The 17,044-nt window shown below is 40.5% G+C and overlaps 1 protein-coding gene across 2 annotated transcripts; it reads right to left on the reverse strand.

Moving 5' to 3' along the window:
* Positions 1-5,475: 5,475 nt before the first annotated feature.
* On the reverse strand, positions 5,476-12,105 carry GPR15 (G protein-coupled receptor 15). Of its 2 annotated transcripts, XM_056340379.1 has the most exons (2): positions 9,062-12,105; positions 5,476-8,984 (listed from the first exon to the last, which is right to left on the reverse strand). In XM_056340379.1, exons 1-2 carry the CDS (start codon positions 9,938-9,940, stop codon positions 8,940-8,942), a joined length of 924 nt encoding a protein of 307 aa, XP_056196354.1. In that variant the 5' UTR covers positions 9,941-12,105; the 3' UTR covers positions 5,476-8,939. The 2 variants fall into 2 exon arrangements, with proteins under 2 accessions (XP_056196354.1, XP_056196353.1); XM_056340378.1 differs by having other exon boundaries at positions 5,478-12,105.
* Positions 12,106-17,044: the final 4,939 nt, after the last annotated feature.

The raw sequence follows: 17,044 nt of genomic DNA on the forward strand, positions 1-17,044 counted from the left end.
AGTGATGCTTTGCGTCCAGCTGCTGGGCACTGGACAAAGGTGCTAGCTTTGCCTGTTACAGAATGAAGAGGGCTCTCAGCCTTCAAACCCACAAGCCACTGGTGTTTTGCTGTGTGATGCATTGGCCTACAGTACAGCCAGAGCTATGGTAGCCACGTGGGGTAGTGTACCTGAGCTACTTTCATTTGACTAGTTCACAGGTTTGGTATAGATGAAGAAATTCCAGCATGCGCTCCAGTGTCAGCTTGCAACCCAAATGGACAGTCCCAGTCCCCTGAGGCATGTTCACCTGTACTGATATTCCTGTCTCGGCATCTTTGCTGCCCATGCCTGTGATCGCTGCATTTGGGTGAGCAGGTTCACAGCTTCCTGTGTTGCAGTTGCCTGTTCAAGCTGTGGTACAAACAAAGTCTAAACCAGGTGCAAACTGCAGAGGGACCTACGGTGCTTGTCCAGGGAAGTCCCTGTGTCTGGCATTGCTCCCTGACAGTGCTGGCTCTCCTTACAACCACATGAGAAGAGCATGTATGCCTTAGCAGAGAACACAGGTGCCTAAATTGGCATGATCTTGCCCTGCACTTTATCCAAGTTGTTTAAAGGCTATTTAAGGAGGTTACAGCTGGTAGTATCAGGAAACCTAGTCTTATTCATCAGCTGTAGTATCTATTCAGATGGCTTCTCTCTATATGGATAAGTGAGGCCATATAATTATAGGCGTTTCATGGGCCTTCAGAAGTTTTGGAGAAGAATCATTAGTATGAACTCTGAAAGAGGGCATACTAATCCAGCTGGGATCACTACTGGGTAGGTAGTCTGTGGGTTAGGCTTATGGTCTTCTCATTCAGCTAATCCCCAACTCTCTTGAAGTTAATCCTATAAAACTCCAGTTGATTTCCATGGAAACAGACGTTTCCTCACTGACTTTGTTTGGTATTTATTTGGGTGACAGTGGAGGTAAGGACCTATAACTATCATTAGTCTAGTTGCACGAGTTCTTAGAATAGTAGGAGGGTTTCATCTTCTTTCATAATCAGCAGGGATTTCAAACATTTTTAATAGCCTCAAGATGGTTGCAGCCTCTAAAGTGTATATGCAAATGTGAGCGTGCCACAGCACCATCGATTCATCCTGCCAAATGTTAGCCTTAGAAGCTATTAGATTTTAAGGGTTCGTCAAGGTTTATTCTCCCTTTCCTAGCTAGATCTAGTCCTTTTTCTGTATAGCAGCTCTGCTCTGCAATGTTCTCTCTTATCAAGTGCTAGCATAGTTTCTCATGGGTACCTTGTTTTAGCACATATTCATAGCCATTCTTTGTTCTATGCTTGCAAAAAGAAACCAAACAACAAAAAAAAAAAAAGGGAGGGGTGTGCTCTCCAGATCTCCCCTCATTTTTAGTCTCTTTATTTTTCCCTAAGCCTTTTTCTCTCTCCTGGCAAGATAACCACACAAGGGCTTTTCAATTACTTGAGTGTTCCTAAGTGGTCTGAAGTACCATGTTCTTTGACTAGAAATCAGAATATCTGGCACCTTATCTACAGCTGAGCTGCTGTGAGATCTTGGGCAGGCCATTGCACTTTTCAGTGCATTTGTCTGCCCTTTCTTTGCTTCTGAGCACCGCTTGAGAGCGGAAGTTTATATACATATATGTGTTTCTTGAAAGCTATCAAGCTTCTACTCATACCTGCAACATTTCCTTCGGTGGCATGATAGTACCCATGATGAGTAACTCCCACAGATTCAAAGACTCAAAGCTATGCAAAACCAAATACACACCTCCCCCCCCCCCTTTTTTTTTTTAATCTTTTTGTAATGGTTTGAATGTTTTTGTGTGTGTGAGGCATCGGTAGATGTTTCTGTGGTTCCCAGAGGAGGGAGGGTAAGGAGTGGGTGACAGGGGAAATGGGTGGTGTGGTCACACAGGTGTTTAGACAGTGCATAGAGGGAAATCAAGTGAGTGGTCAAGTCAGGTGCATGTTACTGTACAGGGCAAATATTTGTTGTGTGTTTATTTATACATGGTGTTCCTCAGCGGAAAAAACTGCTCATTGCATTTTAAGTCCGATTTTCTGGTTGTTTTGCGTACCAATTTTAAAGCTAGATTGAAAATTTGGATTAATTTAAAAACCACTGACCAAGTTTCATTCTCTAACTGAGCAGAGTGCCACACAGTTTCACAGTCTGGTTTTCTTTGCCTCAAATTGAGGGTAAAAGGGCATCCTTTGGGGAACAGTTGTTCTTCTGTATTCATACTAACTGGTTTTATCAGTTTAGAAAGAAAGAGGGCATCCGACTCTGGGATCTCCATTGCACAGTAGAAGACAGAGGTGGGGTTTTTTCCAGAATTTACTATTGACTTTTGGATGCATCCAGTTACTTCCTGGTATTACCTAATTCATTTATTTTTGAAGGACCTGCTGTTTAGAAAGTGACTATTCAGCCCTTTCTGGAAATCAGTGCTTTGCCAAGGAACTGAATCTGGGCATTTATAAATTAAAGCCTCTGAATTTAGTAATCACTTTATGGGAAGCATTTTCTTTGAATGCAGATTCTTACCGTACCTGCCCTGTGCCCAACTCTAGTCCTCAAAGCAGCAAAATGCAGCCCAAATTTCAAGAGAAACACTGGTCTCTTCTGGGATTTGTTGTTGAGATGCCTCTTGTAAAATCCCATGTGCTCTAGAAAATGTGAAAAGTAAACAGTAGAGGAAATATATTCACTAACTAGACTTAGTGGGAGCTTCTGACTAAGAATTAGCTCTCTTACTAATATAGAAACTGTTTTGAAGTTTGAAAATATGTATTTTGGTCACAATGTATTATTTAGATGATTGATACTGATGATGTTGCGTGCTCTCAAACCACAACACATAGCATCTATTTCCAAAGCTGCTGCAGTCTGTTACAAAAGCATAGGAGAGGTGAATTGGGAAAATAAAATCTAGAAACCATTTTATATTTAAAAAGAAGCATCAACGCAAGCAGCCTGGCCTTTGGCAGAACTTTTTTACTGAGTCACATGTGGAAGGCTGCCTTTCTTCTTGAAAGCTGTTGGTTTCCAATCCACTTGCTTTCTCATCTCCCATATTTTGCATTCTTTTACTTTATTACAGACTCCGGTCTTAGCTGCCTAGATGTTTGGGGCCAGACTCTCTCTGGCTTTTACTGAGAGTGGAGTACTGTGTCACCTTCAGCAAGACTCCAGCAGGATACTGAACACCCACATCTGCAAACTGGGCAAGTGCTCGGGTTGTTACTGAAACCTAGAGTGCACAAATTGCAGGCTTTGTGGTATTGCATTAAAATGTGATACGAGATAATATGGGTTTTCTCTGGTTTTCTAGAGTACCCAGTCACCTCTGTGTGACATTTGGTAGCATCGTAATTACTTCTTGAGTCCATTTAATGCATAGTCAGTGCATATTTCCATCAGTTATGAGTTTAGGTAGCTCCTTCTTTGTTCCTATTCATGAACTGATCTCCCTTTCTCTGATGACACACAGAACACTGACATACTTGGTAAATAGCCTGGGTGGATGGATTTCCCATTGCAGGATTGTCTTTAGGCTATTTGTGGTCCCTGCTTCCTAGTCTTCACTTGCCATGAAATGTGCTCCTCAACTGAGTGAAGCCCTTTAAACAAGAGAAGAATCCTAGAGTCATGAAATTGTTTAGGTTGGAAAAGACCTTTCAGATCATCAAGTTCTACTGTTTCAGTTAGAAATTTTGGGACATGTAATGATTTGTGCTCACAGCTTGCAAATCTACTCACAAGTCCCATGTTGGCGTCATGGATGTAAGTGATCATACAGGGATAACAACTCAGTATTCCAGTAGTGTGTAACTGTTAAAAGTGCATGTAAGCGTCCCCACCCATAAGCTGACATCTCTTGGTACTGTATGCCTTACAAGCACCTAAAAAACCCTCTTCTTTTGTCAACCATCTTACTGTTCTTGCACAGCAGTCAAGAAATGTATCATTGCAACATCTTTGCACAGTCAGCAAATGTTCTTACTGTAATTCAGCATATTTGAAACGTGCGGCACAGACACGCTGTGAGGGGCTTTTCATGCCACCAGTGTGACAGAGCCAGGACAAGAAGCTGCAGATAAAATCTTGATGCACCTTAGTCAGTGGACACTTTCGTCTTAGCTTCCAAGAGCCAACCTTTACTGCAGTACTTGGGGAGAGTCAGTCCAGTGCAGTGACTACACCACTTGTCTTAGGTGTTTGAGGGCAGTAACCTGGCCCTGCTCATTTTGGATCTGAAGCTATTCCCTGTGTGACTTTCTTCTCAGTCCTCTGCAACTCTAAGTACCATTTAGCAGCAGTGCAGTTGTCAGTGTTAGCACATCTGGTGCTGAAATGAAGGTTGAAAAAATTCTTTGCCCGTTTAAGTAAGCATCACATCTGGGTACAATTTTTCTTTGTGTTGAGATGAAGTACTTTATTTCTCAAAAATGCTGATTCATTGAAGCCAAAATGGAGATGAGGAGATGCATCTAACCAGGCCCTCATTTATATCAAGAAGCAGAGGCGCTTCAGTTTTGATCGTGCACATCTCAGGAAAGTGTACTGACCTCTAGATTGTTGGAGGTAGTGCTGGTGGTATAGTCGTTTTCATGAAAAACTTCAAAAGGTCTTGATTTCATTCCAAGGCAGTACAAAAGCATCTCTGAAATCATGAAAAAGTTTGTGGGATGGGCAGATGAATGTTCCCATCCAGATCTGCTGAAAGATTTTCTAGTAATGCTTTGCTACCTTTTCATGACAATAAATTGAGAAGTTAGATTACAAAAAAAACCCCCAAAACCACAACTATATTTCTTAGCTGCAATCATATCAGATTTATTTTTAAATAATAAAAGTGAGGGAAAAAAAAACCAGTTCAAATTACTTATCAAGATCTTTGGCAGGTGTCCTATCAGAATTGCACCATTTTCATTTCACGTAGCAAACCACTTTACAGTTACTAAGTTCTTTTAATATGGTTTAAATAGGCATCCTGCTACATTACTCAAGTCTACCAGGTTAAATACTTAAAATCACAATAATTTTGGTAATATACTAAGCTGTACTAGTACTAACAAACAAATAATTAGTATTAACATGGAATAGTTAAAATTCCAGAAGTAAGTTTGCTCATATGGAGCATTTGCTGTGGCATTTATATGAGATTCTCTTCAAGCCTGGCAATATTTAGCAAGTTTGGGGTTTTTTTCCAGTACTAAAGCTTTATGCAACGGAAGGAGATCTTGGTAGATTTCCTTTACCATTCCAATTTGATCTAGTATTTTGAAGTATTAAAAAAAAAAAAAAAAACCAACAAAAAACAGTCTGCCCTAGCTTAAAATTATTTCAACTCTTGTAGAATGATTATATTCCAAAGATACTGTTCTGCTTTTGGGGGGGGGGGGGGTTCAGGAAATAAGGAATGAGTCTGACTTAGAAAGATGTAATTTTTTTCAGTGATAAAAATCATAGGTTAATTGAAGTGCAAGTCTTAGGCTTTTTTTAATTAAAAAAGTCTTTTGTTCTGTACTAGTAAAGGTAGAGCGAGGATAAGAGATTGAGAAGACACTACTGAGACAGTAGTTTTTCAGGGTCGCTGCAAGTAAGATTAAAATTTGAACTGACACTGTCCTGATTTTCAAACACTGAAAAGTCTGAAAACACAGTTGGTGCTCTTCATGCGTTTGTAAGCCTGAAAAAGAAGTTTGGCTGTTAGATGAGGGGAGAAAAGGCTGTCACATGGAGGAAGAAAAACAAAATCTTTTAGAAAAGGTAGTGGGGGAGGAAAAAAAATGCATTCAGTGAAGGGAGGGGAGAGTAAAAAACTAGTCTGTGTCTCTGGGATGCCCCCCTTGTAGCCCAGGCACCTATCCCAGTATCTTACTGTGTGCCAGAGAGTACACAGTGTCACCAGCAATTGCTGAAGGACACTTTTGCCTCCACTGACCCTGTAGTGCCAGCTTTCCCCCTGCTCCGATGAGGGCTTGCTCTGTTAGCCTGTGGGTACGGTAGGGAACTGGCTGGCGAGTTGGGCAAGACGGCCATGCCTAGCTTTCTAGGTTTGCACTGCCCTTGGGTGAGGTATGTTTTTGTTTCGCTGCCTACATTAAATGGCATGACAGCAAAGTTTAATAAAAAATGCAAGTACCAGGATTTATTTGTAACATCCAAAATAATCATCCCCATTTACAGATCTTTAGAAAATACAGAGGTGTGAAAAGATACAGTGCTGCATTTACATCAGAGGAATACTTCTTCCACTGTTCAGTTTACAATTTCTTCCCCTGCTGTCAGGACAGTAGTTGAGTCTTCAGGCTTTTTGCCCATTTATTTCTCTCCGTTTTTCATGAATTACATTAGCTGGTATAGGTGTCCTCCCTTTGAAGCCTTTTAACAGGTCTGCATGGGTGTAGCCATTCGCCCTAGAATTCACTGTGTCCTCTTCTTAGGTAGGGAGCAGCAACTCCTTTTTCTTAGTGCACTCCCTAACTAGAATAAAAGTAACTTTTCATAGATCTGTAAAATGCCTCACTGTTATTCCAGCAGTGATCTGCATCTGATTGCCTAGAAGACAATTCGTAGCTTCAATGAAACGTAAAAGTCTTTTCGATGGTGATCAAAATGATGCAGGGACTATTGCTGCAAGGCTTTTTGTTTATGAGAGACTTTTCCCTCTGTCAGTTACAGTACAGACTTGTGTGCCAGGTTATTCCTTCCCTGGAAAAGATGGGAGAAGGGAACACAGGACCAAACTCTTAAAACTTAATTTGAAACACTGCTGCCCAGTAAAATGATACAGGGTTTGTTGTATAATAAGGGGTGTGGGGGTGTGTGTGTGTGTGAGAAAGTATAATAATTTGCATGCCAGTTGTTACTATCTTATTTTACTTCTTAAAAAGTCAGCTCAGAGATATGTATTTCCTGACTCTTTTCTTTTGTTGGTAGCGTTGAATTTTTTTTATCTTACAGGGCTGTTAAGTAGCCTTAAAAATATTTTATTTATTGTTAAAAATCTTTTTACTTACTGCAATTCACAATTTGTTTCCGTGTATTTTGTTTTATCACTTAGTGATGACTTCTGCCTCTAGTCACCACCTTTGTGGGTTTTGTGAAAGCTAGTTCAAAAGCTTCAAAGGCTAAGTGCAAAAGAGAAGAGAGAGGAAAAAATTAAAAATCAGGAAATGTGAAAGGAGAGTTTCTAACAGTCTTCTGACTTAGTCACATTACACATCCTGGATGCTTTATGATACTGATTTATTATGTTTATGACAAGCAGTATTATATTAGGCTAAACATTTAAGAGGGACAACAGAATATGAGATAACTGCAACACAGCCACAGTATTCCAGTCCTGTTGGTGGTTTAATATTTCTTTTAACTGTGCACTTAAAAACATTGTACCCTGGTTTCTTTCTTTTAAGCAAACATTTCTATCAATGACTGGCATTTAGAAGGATATGAAAGATTTAATAAAATACATGTAGTCAGCTTTATAAAAGTCCTGTACCAGATTTCTGATGAGCTGCTTAACTTCTTGCTCCACATTTGTTCAGCTTGTAAATCTGGGAAGTACTGCAGCCGTTAAAAACACTGAGATTTCACTGTTTCCCCACCTCATTTGCCGTCACACTTGAAAGCGGTTGGGCAAGTGTTATCTTCCCCACAGCATATTAAATGCAAGACCTCTGCATTTCCCAAAGGTTGGTGGATAAGAATGAGCACTGTTTTATTTACAGAGTTCAGCCATGTAAATGAACTAAAACATTGGTCCTTTTAAATTCCTTTTCCATGAGCATCCCTGCACCCAAGTTTTCGCAGCATTCTCTGTGATTCTCTGTGCTTCTCATGGAGAATCCCTCAAATGTTTGTGAAGTTCTGGCTGATTTAGATTGTGAGGCATTTGACTGACTCGAGTGGGAGAAAGTAGCCCTCCTGTATATATATGTCTTTACATAAACCAGTTGCAGCTAAACAGAGCAGACCTGCACTTTTGAGTGGCACACTATGTTGTACTATTATATAACAACCCAAGCAGTCAGAAATTGTGTCATGTGCTCAGAAGAGTCTTAAAAAGCACAAGTGTTTTTTTGTTGGGTTTCTTTTTCCTTTAAGAAAACAGTTAAATGTGGGATCTCTTTTGCTTGTTTTCTGGTTTCTCTGCCTTCAAGTTATCTTTTTTTCTGAAATCACAGGGGCTAGGAACTTATGGTAATTACTGTGATAGAAACTAAGATTTAATGCCATAGTAAGAAGCTGAGATTTAAAGAAGAGCGCACAAGACTCAAGTTATGATAACTGGTAACACACAAATTTACTAGAACATTGGCTTTCTAAATTCAGAAAACCTTGAAAAAACCAGAAGTGGTCAGGTTGGTTTGAGGACATTGTGACACGTTCATGGGTAAGCTAGGAACTAAGAGAAGAAACACTTCTGTTGTGTTGTTTTTGTTGCTCTGTGCAGAGTAAAAACCTACATACATTGAGGTTCAAAGGTTGTCTGGACGCAACTTTGACTGAATCACATGATTCTTCTCTGTAGTTTGTAGCACTTCGACTGGGTTCTGGTGTAAGCATTTGTGGATCTTTCTCCGTGCAATGGTTTCAGATTTACATCATGCAGTGACACAGCGATCATTGTGAACCTTAATTCTGTGGTTAAGGTTTCCTATTCCATCTATCTGCATTTAAAGGGAAGTAGCGTTCCTCCCACCTGAAGTGCTGGCTGCACTTGCACCTCTGTCTCTTGTTGCTTCTTTTCAGTGTCTTTATTTTTTTTTCCTGCCATCTTTGGAGAGATTCCTTCCTCTGCAGTTCTGGGTCCTAGTTAGAGGGACACAGAGCGCTTCCTCTTCCTACTGGCATACTCCCCCACACCAAAATTGGATAAGGAGTGGCTCAGACGAGTGTCCAGAGTATCAGAGTTGTTGCTGCTACTGCTGATTTTCACCCGGGGGCACAGGCACCGGAGCATGGCTCTGCGGATGTAGTTGTCAAAGCAATAGTAAATGAAAGGGTTGGCACAGCTATTGGCAAAAGCGAAAGGGCTGCTCACCTTCATGCCCAGCTGGGCAACCATGTCAAGAAAACAGTCAGGCTGCTTCAGGAGTCCCAAAAGGATGGCCATGAGCTTGAAAAGATTGAAGGGAACCCAGGATATAACAAAAGCTGCCACTACAATGAAGACTATCTTGATGGATTTTCTCAGTTTCTTATCATGTTTCCCAGCTCTCTGATAATGCACACAGAGTCTCTTGGTGATGGAGCAGTAAAAGGTTAAGATACTCAACAGTGGAAAGAAGAAGGCCAGGATTAAAAGCATCAGTGACATGATCTGCTTGGCTTCTGTTATGGCTTTGTCGGTGCAGTAAGTCTTTCCATGGTGCTTCTTCAGTTCTCTGGACAAAAGAGTTGGCATCCCTAAGCAGCAGGATAATAACCAGACACAGATGCAGAGTCCACTGGAATAAGATCTTGTTCTGACCCGTCTAGCAATAGAGGGATGCATGATAGCAAGGTATCGGTCAGCGCTCATACAAGTGAGGAGGAGGATGCTGCAGTACATGTTGACTGAGATGACATAGGAACTAGCTTTACACAGGAAAGATCCTACCCTCCAGTTCCCGTCCGATGCCTCCTTGTCCACCCAGAATGGCAGCGTGATGAGGAAGATGAAGTCAGATGCAGCGAGGTTGATGATAAAGACGTCGATCAGCCTCTGGATCCGTTGCTTGAAGACCAAGGCTAGTATCAAGATGGAGTTGCCAACAATGCCCACCAGGAACACAGCAGTGTAAAGGACAGGGAGGAAAGTAGACATATGTTCCAGGTGCTGATACTGGCAGTTGTCATCGTAGTAGTAGTCATAGCTGAAAGTGACTGAAGTCACAGGCGAAAGCTGGGTGAGTTCCATTTCTGGCCAAGCTGTCCTCATCCCTGCTCTGAGGAAGACTCTGAGATCCCCCTACCCTTCCCCTCAAGGTCTTCTTTAAGAACGTTAAAGCAAGTGAGCAGGAAGGAGTGGAGAGAGGGAGGAGAAAAGTGGTTTTGGGGGGGTGATTTGTACGCTTTTAGCCAATCGCACAGGCAGTGGACTAGCAACAGGAGTCTCTTGATTAGTCAAAAACCTGTCTTCAGAATAAACACTTGCTTCTTTTTTTTTGTATCAGTTTTAGCTTTACTGATTTTATCTTCATTTTGCATTTGCCTATAAGCAAACCAGGTTTGGGTTTTGGTTTTATTTTGGGGGAAGGGAAGGCAGTTTTCAAGATTCTGAACTTTTTGGGACAGGATATTGCTAGTTTGCAGAGATTCGAGATTGTACCAGCTCAGAAAAAATCAGAGAACGGTGAATTCATGTGCCACATTCTTTATCTTTACTCAAAACATTTTGTATAAATTGCTTTTTGGGGCAGGCTCAACTTTTCTGAGGCTTGGAGGTTTGTACTTTCTTTGTCCATTTATGATTGTTTTCTGTTGAGAGTAATCCTCTCACGAAAATATTTAGGGGAAAACATTTAAAACTACCATCTCTATTATGCCTTGTAGTTAGTTGTTCTGTAGCAGTCCCAGGCTTTCCACTGCTCTGCCACGGCCCCCCTCCTGCCCTGCAGCCCCTCCAGTTCCCCTAGCCCCGGACTACCCACACCCAGCTCTGTGAATGTATTGGAAACTTAGAGGACATATTTCCAGTGTGTCATATTCCCATCTCCGCACAGGCTTCCTTATCGGCCACAGTCCTGGTCTCCAGAGAGTGGTTTGTTCCTTCTCCTTCTGACTGTGCAGCCTGCATGGCTCTTGAGCCATTGTTATCTGCAATGCTCGCTTCTCTTAAAAAACTGATTTCCTTCATCTTTCATTTGCAGTATCATTATTGCTGCAGCTGTGGCTTACCTTACAGAGAGCCTCTTCAGCATTGCATAAATTGAATGAAAATTCTCGTTTTTTAAACGACTGAATTCATTACAGCTTTGTCAGTGCATACTGATTTGAAACCTCTACTACTGGTCTTCATCATCCTTCCTCTCTTCTGCAGATAAATTAATTTTCTCCTTCTGCTTCCTCCCACCCACATGTTCACAGACCAGGCACATCTTCAGGATTCTCGAAGCTTTAAGCAGATTGCTTACTGGAGTGTGCTCGAGCCCTGGGCAGATAGATCCCATCTGTGTATGTCTCCACATGCAAAGACCAACTCCGGATTGCATGGACAGCAAATTAATCCCTCCGGTGCAATCTGGGTGCACACAGACGCACTGTGCCAGTGCTCAGGTTATGTGCTCCTGTGCAGCAGGTACCTGGTAGAAGAGCCAGCTGCTATTAAACAACTGGTTGCTGGACCAAGGGATATTTAGGTGGGCACTCTCTCTTGTGTAGATATTCTGATGTCTAATAAAGAACTAGTAATACACAACTGCCTTCTATCAGTAGGGCATTAGTGAGTATTTTTCATGGAATGTATAAGGATATAATTACCTCAGTGAATGTAATTCAGCCATTACAAACTCTGAAAAAAGAGGTTTCTCAGCATTCTCTGTGATTCTCTGTGCTTCTCATGGAGAATCCCTCAAATGTTCGTGAAGTTCTGGCTGATTTAGATTGTGAGGCATTTGACTGACTCCAGTGGGAGAAAGTAGCCCTCCTGTATATATATGTCTTTACATAAACCAGTTGCAGCTAAACAGAGCAGACCTGCACTTTTGAGTGGCACACTATGTTGTGCTGTTACATGACAACCCAAGCAGTCAGAAATTGTGTCATGTGCTCAGAAGAGTCTTAAAAAGCACAGGTGTTTTTTGTTGGGTTTCTTTTTCCTTTAAGAAAATGGTTAAATGTGGGATCTCTTTTGCTTGTTTTCTGGTTTCTCTGCCTTCAAGTTATCTTTTTTTCTGAAATCACAGGGGCTAGGAACTTATGGTAATTACTGTGATAGAAACTAAGATTTAATGCCATAGTAAGAAGCTGAGATTTAAAGAAGAGCGCACAAGACTCAAGTTATGATAACTGGTAACACACAAATTCACTAGAACATTGGCTTTCTAAATTCAGAAAACCTTGAAAAGACCAGAAATGATCAGGTTGGTTTGAGGACATTGGGATTTGTACGCCACAGGCACAAGTGTGAACCTGTAAGAAAGCACAGGCTAAGAATCATCTTCTCACCATCCAAAGATTACAAAAGATACACCTATTTTTCAGCTCAAGTTCTGTAAAAATGCCCAAGTATCTTACAGTTTAGAGAAATTACTTTTGATGGCTTCAGTGCAGAGGTGAGTTTTGTGTCATCTTTGCTTATTTCTGCTTCAAGGAATATGTTTCAGTGTTTCTGAAGCACTGAAGAAGCACTAGAGGCATTCTCTTTCTGTCAGTACTAGAGTAGATCAGCTGAACCCTACGGTCTGTGGCATAATAGTACTGCCTGTCTTGCAAAGATGAACCTAATTGTTATTTTACTCTGCACTTAGATCCTAACAGCTTACAAGAAATCAGGCACAAACATCTCTCCCACCATCTCACACTACTGCATACTGCATCCTTGAAATTCACTCCCTCTTCCCATCCCAGAGCAGACAAAAAAGTGAGTAACTTTTTTAAAAGCTTAATGGAACTGTAAAGATAAGCCTATGTCCATATATTCTTGAGTTTGTGGTCTCTCACTTTGTTGTCTCCCTGTAGTTTAATAACTCTACTTACTAAAATAAAAAAAAGTAGATGGTAAACCTTTTCCAACAGGAATCAAATCTGTTCTCTTGAATTTGCTGTGTATTTCTTGAATGCTCTGAATAGACCTGTGGATATCACTGTGTGTTGGCATATTACAAATGTGACTTCCTTATCTGGACAAAAGATTTGCAAAGATAATATGTAGCATTGTCATGAATAATAAAGTGATCTGTAATTATGTGAGCGCAGCAGCAGCAGGCATATTTGTCCGTAGTCTCTAAGCCTTGTGGGTTTTCTGTGTGGTATTGATTTACTTAGGGTGTCACGTAAGGTCTTACTCTTCCCAGAGCTCATTTCCCTCAGGTAGAGCCAAGCTCTCAAAAATACTGAGTACATGGGAATTCCCCTCGTAACACTTCTGCACAGATAGTCCAGAAAGCTCAGCACGTGATCATTTGCTAAGATCCAAGAGATACGGTGAGATGTTTTGTCAACAGGAGGACAGCCTGTACCTTCTAGTCAACCCCCTCCCAGATCTGCACAGCACTTTCCTCCTCCTTGCCACATACATGTAAGCCCTTTTCCTGAACAAAATTTTCTGAGCATGAACCTAAAGCTTTTGTAACCACGTGCTGATGACAGATGCTGTAATTGTGGCCGTGTATTTGGCCACTCCTGCTTTAGACCGTATGCTTCTCTGATGGTCCTGCCTTTCTCAAACGTGCTTGTGGCGTTTGTCATGTCAGTGTTTGTACCATTCCTTAAATCTTCCCAGTAGGAAATGCTGAGGTATTTCCAACAGTAGCAAGGGAAAAGATTTTGTGCCTTTGTTCACAGTTCTGTAATGCTTGTGGTACATGTATTATGGTAGCCTTCTAATTTTGTGGCAAAATCAGAGATGTACAGCAGAACTATCTGCACAGGAAGTATGCAGAGTTGTTGATTTAGCTTGTTACACACACGCGCGCACACCCCCTTACAAATTTCTGCAATTGAAGCATTCCTGGTAGCGAGGTGTGGGTTTGGGCTTGTTTCAGATTTTTTTACATTCTCTGTTTTACTGATAATTTAAATGTGGGGTTATGCCAACTTGTACATTTGCCTTTACGTAGGCACAGACATCTAGATTATCTATATATCTGTAAATTATTAGTTATGATAAATGCTGAGAAGGAACAGAGGTTAATTTGGCTGTAAAAGAAACTGTAGAGGTTTCTGAATGATTGAGTTTTAAAAACTTTCTGTAAGGAATGCAAATTTGCAGACCTAATTAAAAAAATCACAAAAAATACCCACCAAATTGGCTGAAACTGCCCTACTATGCTGTAACCTAGGTGAAGGCAGGCTCAGAGGTAAGCAGATAAATGCTAACCAAGAGAAGTTTCACCCCTGAACAAAGAGGAGAGGGTAGAACTGATTCAGGTAAAACTGGGGGCACTGAGACAATGCATTGGGGTAGGTTGAAGTAGTTTCATATTGAGAGCAGTGGTCTACAAAGTGCAGTGCGGGAAGAAAGCATTTTTTGTACACTTAATACATATTTTTAAATGGTGTTTATTTCCTCTTTATCTCATTGTTTTTAATCTTTTTTACTATGTTTTATAATGTACGTAATATATTAGTACAGTAGTACATGTGTATAATTCTAATAAAAAATCCATGTATTAGGAGTGCATGCTGAAAAAAATTTTACTGATTGGGTGCATGGATAAAAAGATTTGGAGACCACTGACTTAGAGAACAAGTGGGTATCACTAAAGTGAACCTGTGCTGTTTATCATATTTGAAAGAAGCACATCAGAAGGTCTTCTCTCTGAAAATTATAATTAGGGTAGAGTTTTCTTAGCCTGCTGTGTTCTTTGCCACAGATAGAAAAATACAGAAGGTAGAAATAAAACCAGGGAGACTGTATAAAGAGGTCTGAGGGAAATCCATGGGATTTTTTGTTCATTCTGGCTATGGGAAATGCTTATAGATGGTGCTTGAAATAGCAAAACTAAAACTGCCCTTTTTAGTATTACAAAGGGAGTACTTGTTGCAAGAGGCAATATATTGTAGTAAATTAACTAGTAGTATTGGAACAAATAGGCAGACTCTTGAAGACCTTTTTCAAGTCTGAATCAATAATTCCTGAAGCAAATGTGATATATGAAGGTTTTACATTTCTTGTTTCTCATCCTGTATCAACTTCATTTAATACAGATGGTGCCACCTCCTACAAATGTTTACTTATTTTCTTAAACTGTGAGAGCTACAATGACAAAAATTTTGTATGACACATTTCTTGCAAAATGTTAGGGTTTTGTTTGTTTGATTTGTTTGCAGCGCTGATGTTAAACTCTGTCAGTTCCTGAGAACTTCTGTTAGAGGTACTAACTAATGCACATGATCCAGGTCTGCTATAGAAGAAACTTCACTTTTGCAAGAAGCAGGAACAGTTTTTAAGCTATAGCCGTATGCATTGTTGCCTTCATGCTTTCATGTGCAAACTGCCACCATTTTTGCACAGAAAGGCAAACTTTTACTTTGAAAACCTTTCCAAATGATCCTGTTCTGTAGCTGAACTGATCAACCGGTGGTTCTGCTGAGGCACACTGAGGAGGTGTGAAAAGAAAATGAAAAAAGATAGGTGCTGTCAATGAATGACTCTGTGCATTCGTTTTGTAACATTTTTGTTGGGTTACTCTGGTTATATGGAGGGGTATTTTTTTTCCAGGAAGAAAACCAGAACAACCAAACCAAGTGAAATCTGTAGAGAATATTGGAAAATAAATAAATAAAATGAAAACACATGCCTTCCCTCTGTTTGTTTTTGAGCAGCTGCACACATCATATTGATCAGCACAGATTATAAAGAAGAGGCCACTATAGTCTAATTCAATAATGGAAGTAGCAATGGCTGCAAAATTTTTCTAGAATTTATTCTAATTTTTATGAGATTATCTCTTGTAGGAGAAAAAACTATAGACTTGCCAGTGTTAAGTAATTCACTACAATTTACAGTAAATGGTTCCAATTCTGCTTATTCCATGGCTTAGAATACAGATGGTTTAGGTAATTTTTTCTGTTAATGTTTTCTACTTCTGATCGTTTTGCCAGGTATACTGAAAAAAGTATTACTCATTTTTTGGTTCCCTATTGCTATTACATGTATTTTATGGTCTTGCAACCCCTTAGCTCTCTCTTCAGTAAATTAAGTTGACTGAATTTCTGTGATATTTCACTGGGAGAGGTTTTTTCATTGCTCGGTGATTTTCATGTCCCTTTTCAGGTGTCTCTCTACTTTATCAACACGTCAAAACTAGACATGTGATTGCAGCAGCTCTTTTGTCCTTGTGATTTCTCTGTTTATCCGTCTAAGGTTGCAGGAAAGTTGGGGTTTTTTTGCCACAGCACCATCTTGGCGGTTGGTAATCCACCATGACCCATTTGTCCTTTTCATTTTGTGCTTCCCAGGATAAAGTTTTATGTCAGGTATATATATATATATATAGCCTCCACTCTTTGCTCTTAAGTGAATGAGCTCATAGATGACCTTATTGAAAGGCATGTTTGCTTGCCCCCTGCTGCCAAATGATCAGGTCACCCTGTACCAGTGCCCTCTCCCATGTCATTATTTACCCTTCCCTCAGCCCTCATGTCATCTGTGAAGTTTATCAGTGATACTCTGCTTTCTTCCAGGCCATTGATAAAGATGTTAAATATTTCAGTCTAGCATAAATCCCAGTCAGACCACAAAATACACCCTTGCAGACAGTTGTTACATTTTGAGGTGTTGGTGAGATGGTTCAGTGAACTGGAAAGGTGGAGCGCATAGGCAGAGGTTTCTTAATTAAGTATAATTTCTGATTATTTTTTTAAATTAAAAAAAAAAGTATTTTCTCGCACTGAGTCTGAGAGATTTCTTATATCACTGCTTTCACCTATGCCATCCTAGCTTCTTACCTTGCTGCAAAAATGCTTCCTGGCTTCTCTGGAAGGGGAGTTGGTTGAGGTTGCTCCCCAGAATTCCTCAGACACATGAAAACCTCGGATGGGAATCTGTTTTCTCAGAGTATTTGTTTGCTGGTTTAGAGGTTGATAAAATCAAAACTGGGTGTGGTGGTGCCTCAGCCAGGGCAGTTGTTAACCGCTTGTAAGAGTCGTCTTGTAATTTGTATGGTATGTGTACCAGGGATGGGGGGGAAATGTCTGACTTGGGGCATGGAGCCAGTATGGCTGATTGTTGCAATTTTTACTACTTTTTTTTTTTTTTTTCCTGGTATTTTCCTAAGTCATTCAGCCAGGGTATCATATCACCATTTTTACAAGCAACCAAGCAAAAAAGAAAGAAATGTAAGCCATATGGCCGCAGGGGGAGACAGAACAATTGAAA

This window comes from Falco biarmicus, chromosome 5 (genome assembly GCF_023638135.1).
Source record: "Falco biarmicus isolate bFalBia1 chromosome 5, bFalBia1.pri, whole genome shotgun sequence".
In the NCBI taxonomy this organism is placed as follows: Eukaryota; Metazoa; Chordata; class Aves; order Falconiformes; family Falconidae; genus Falco; species Falco biarmicus.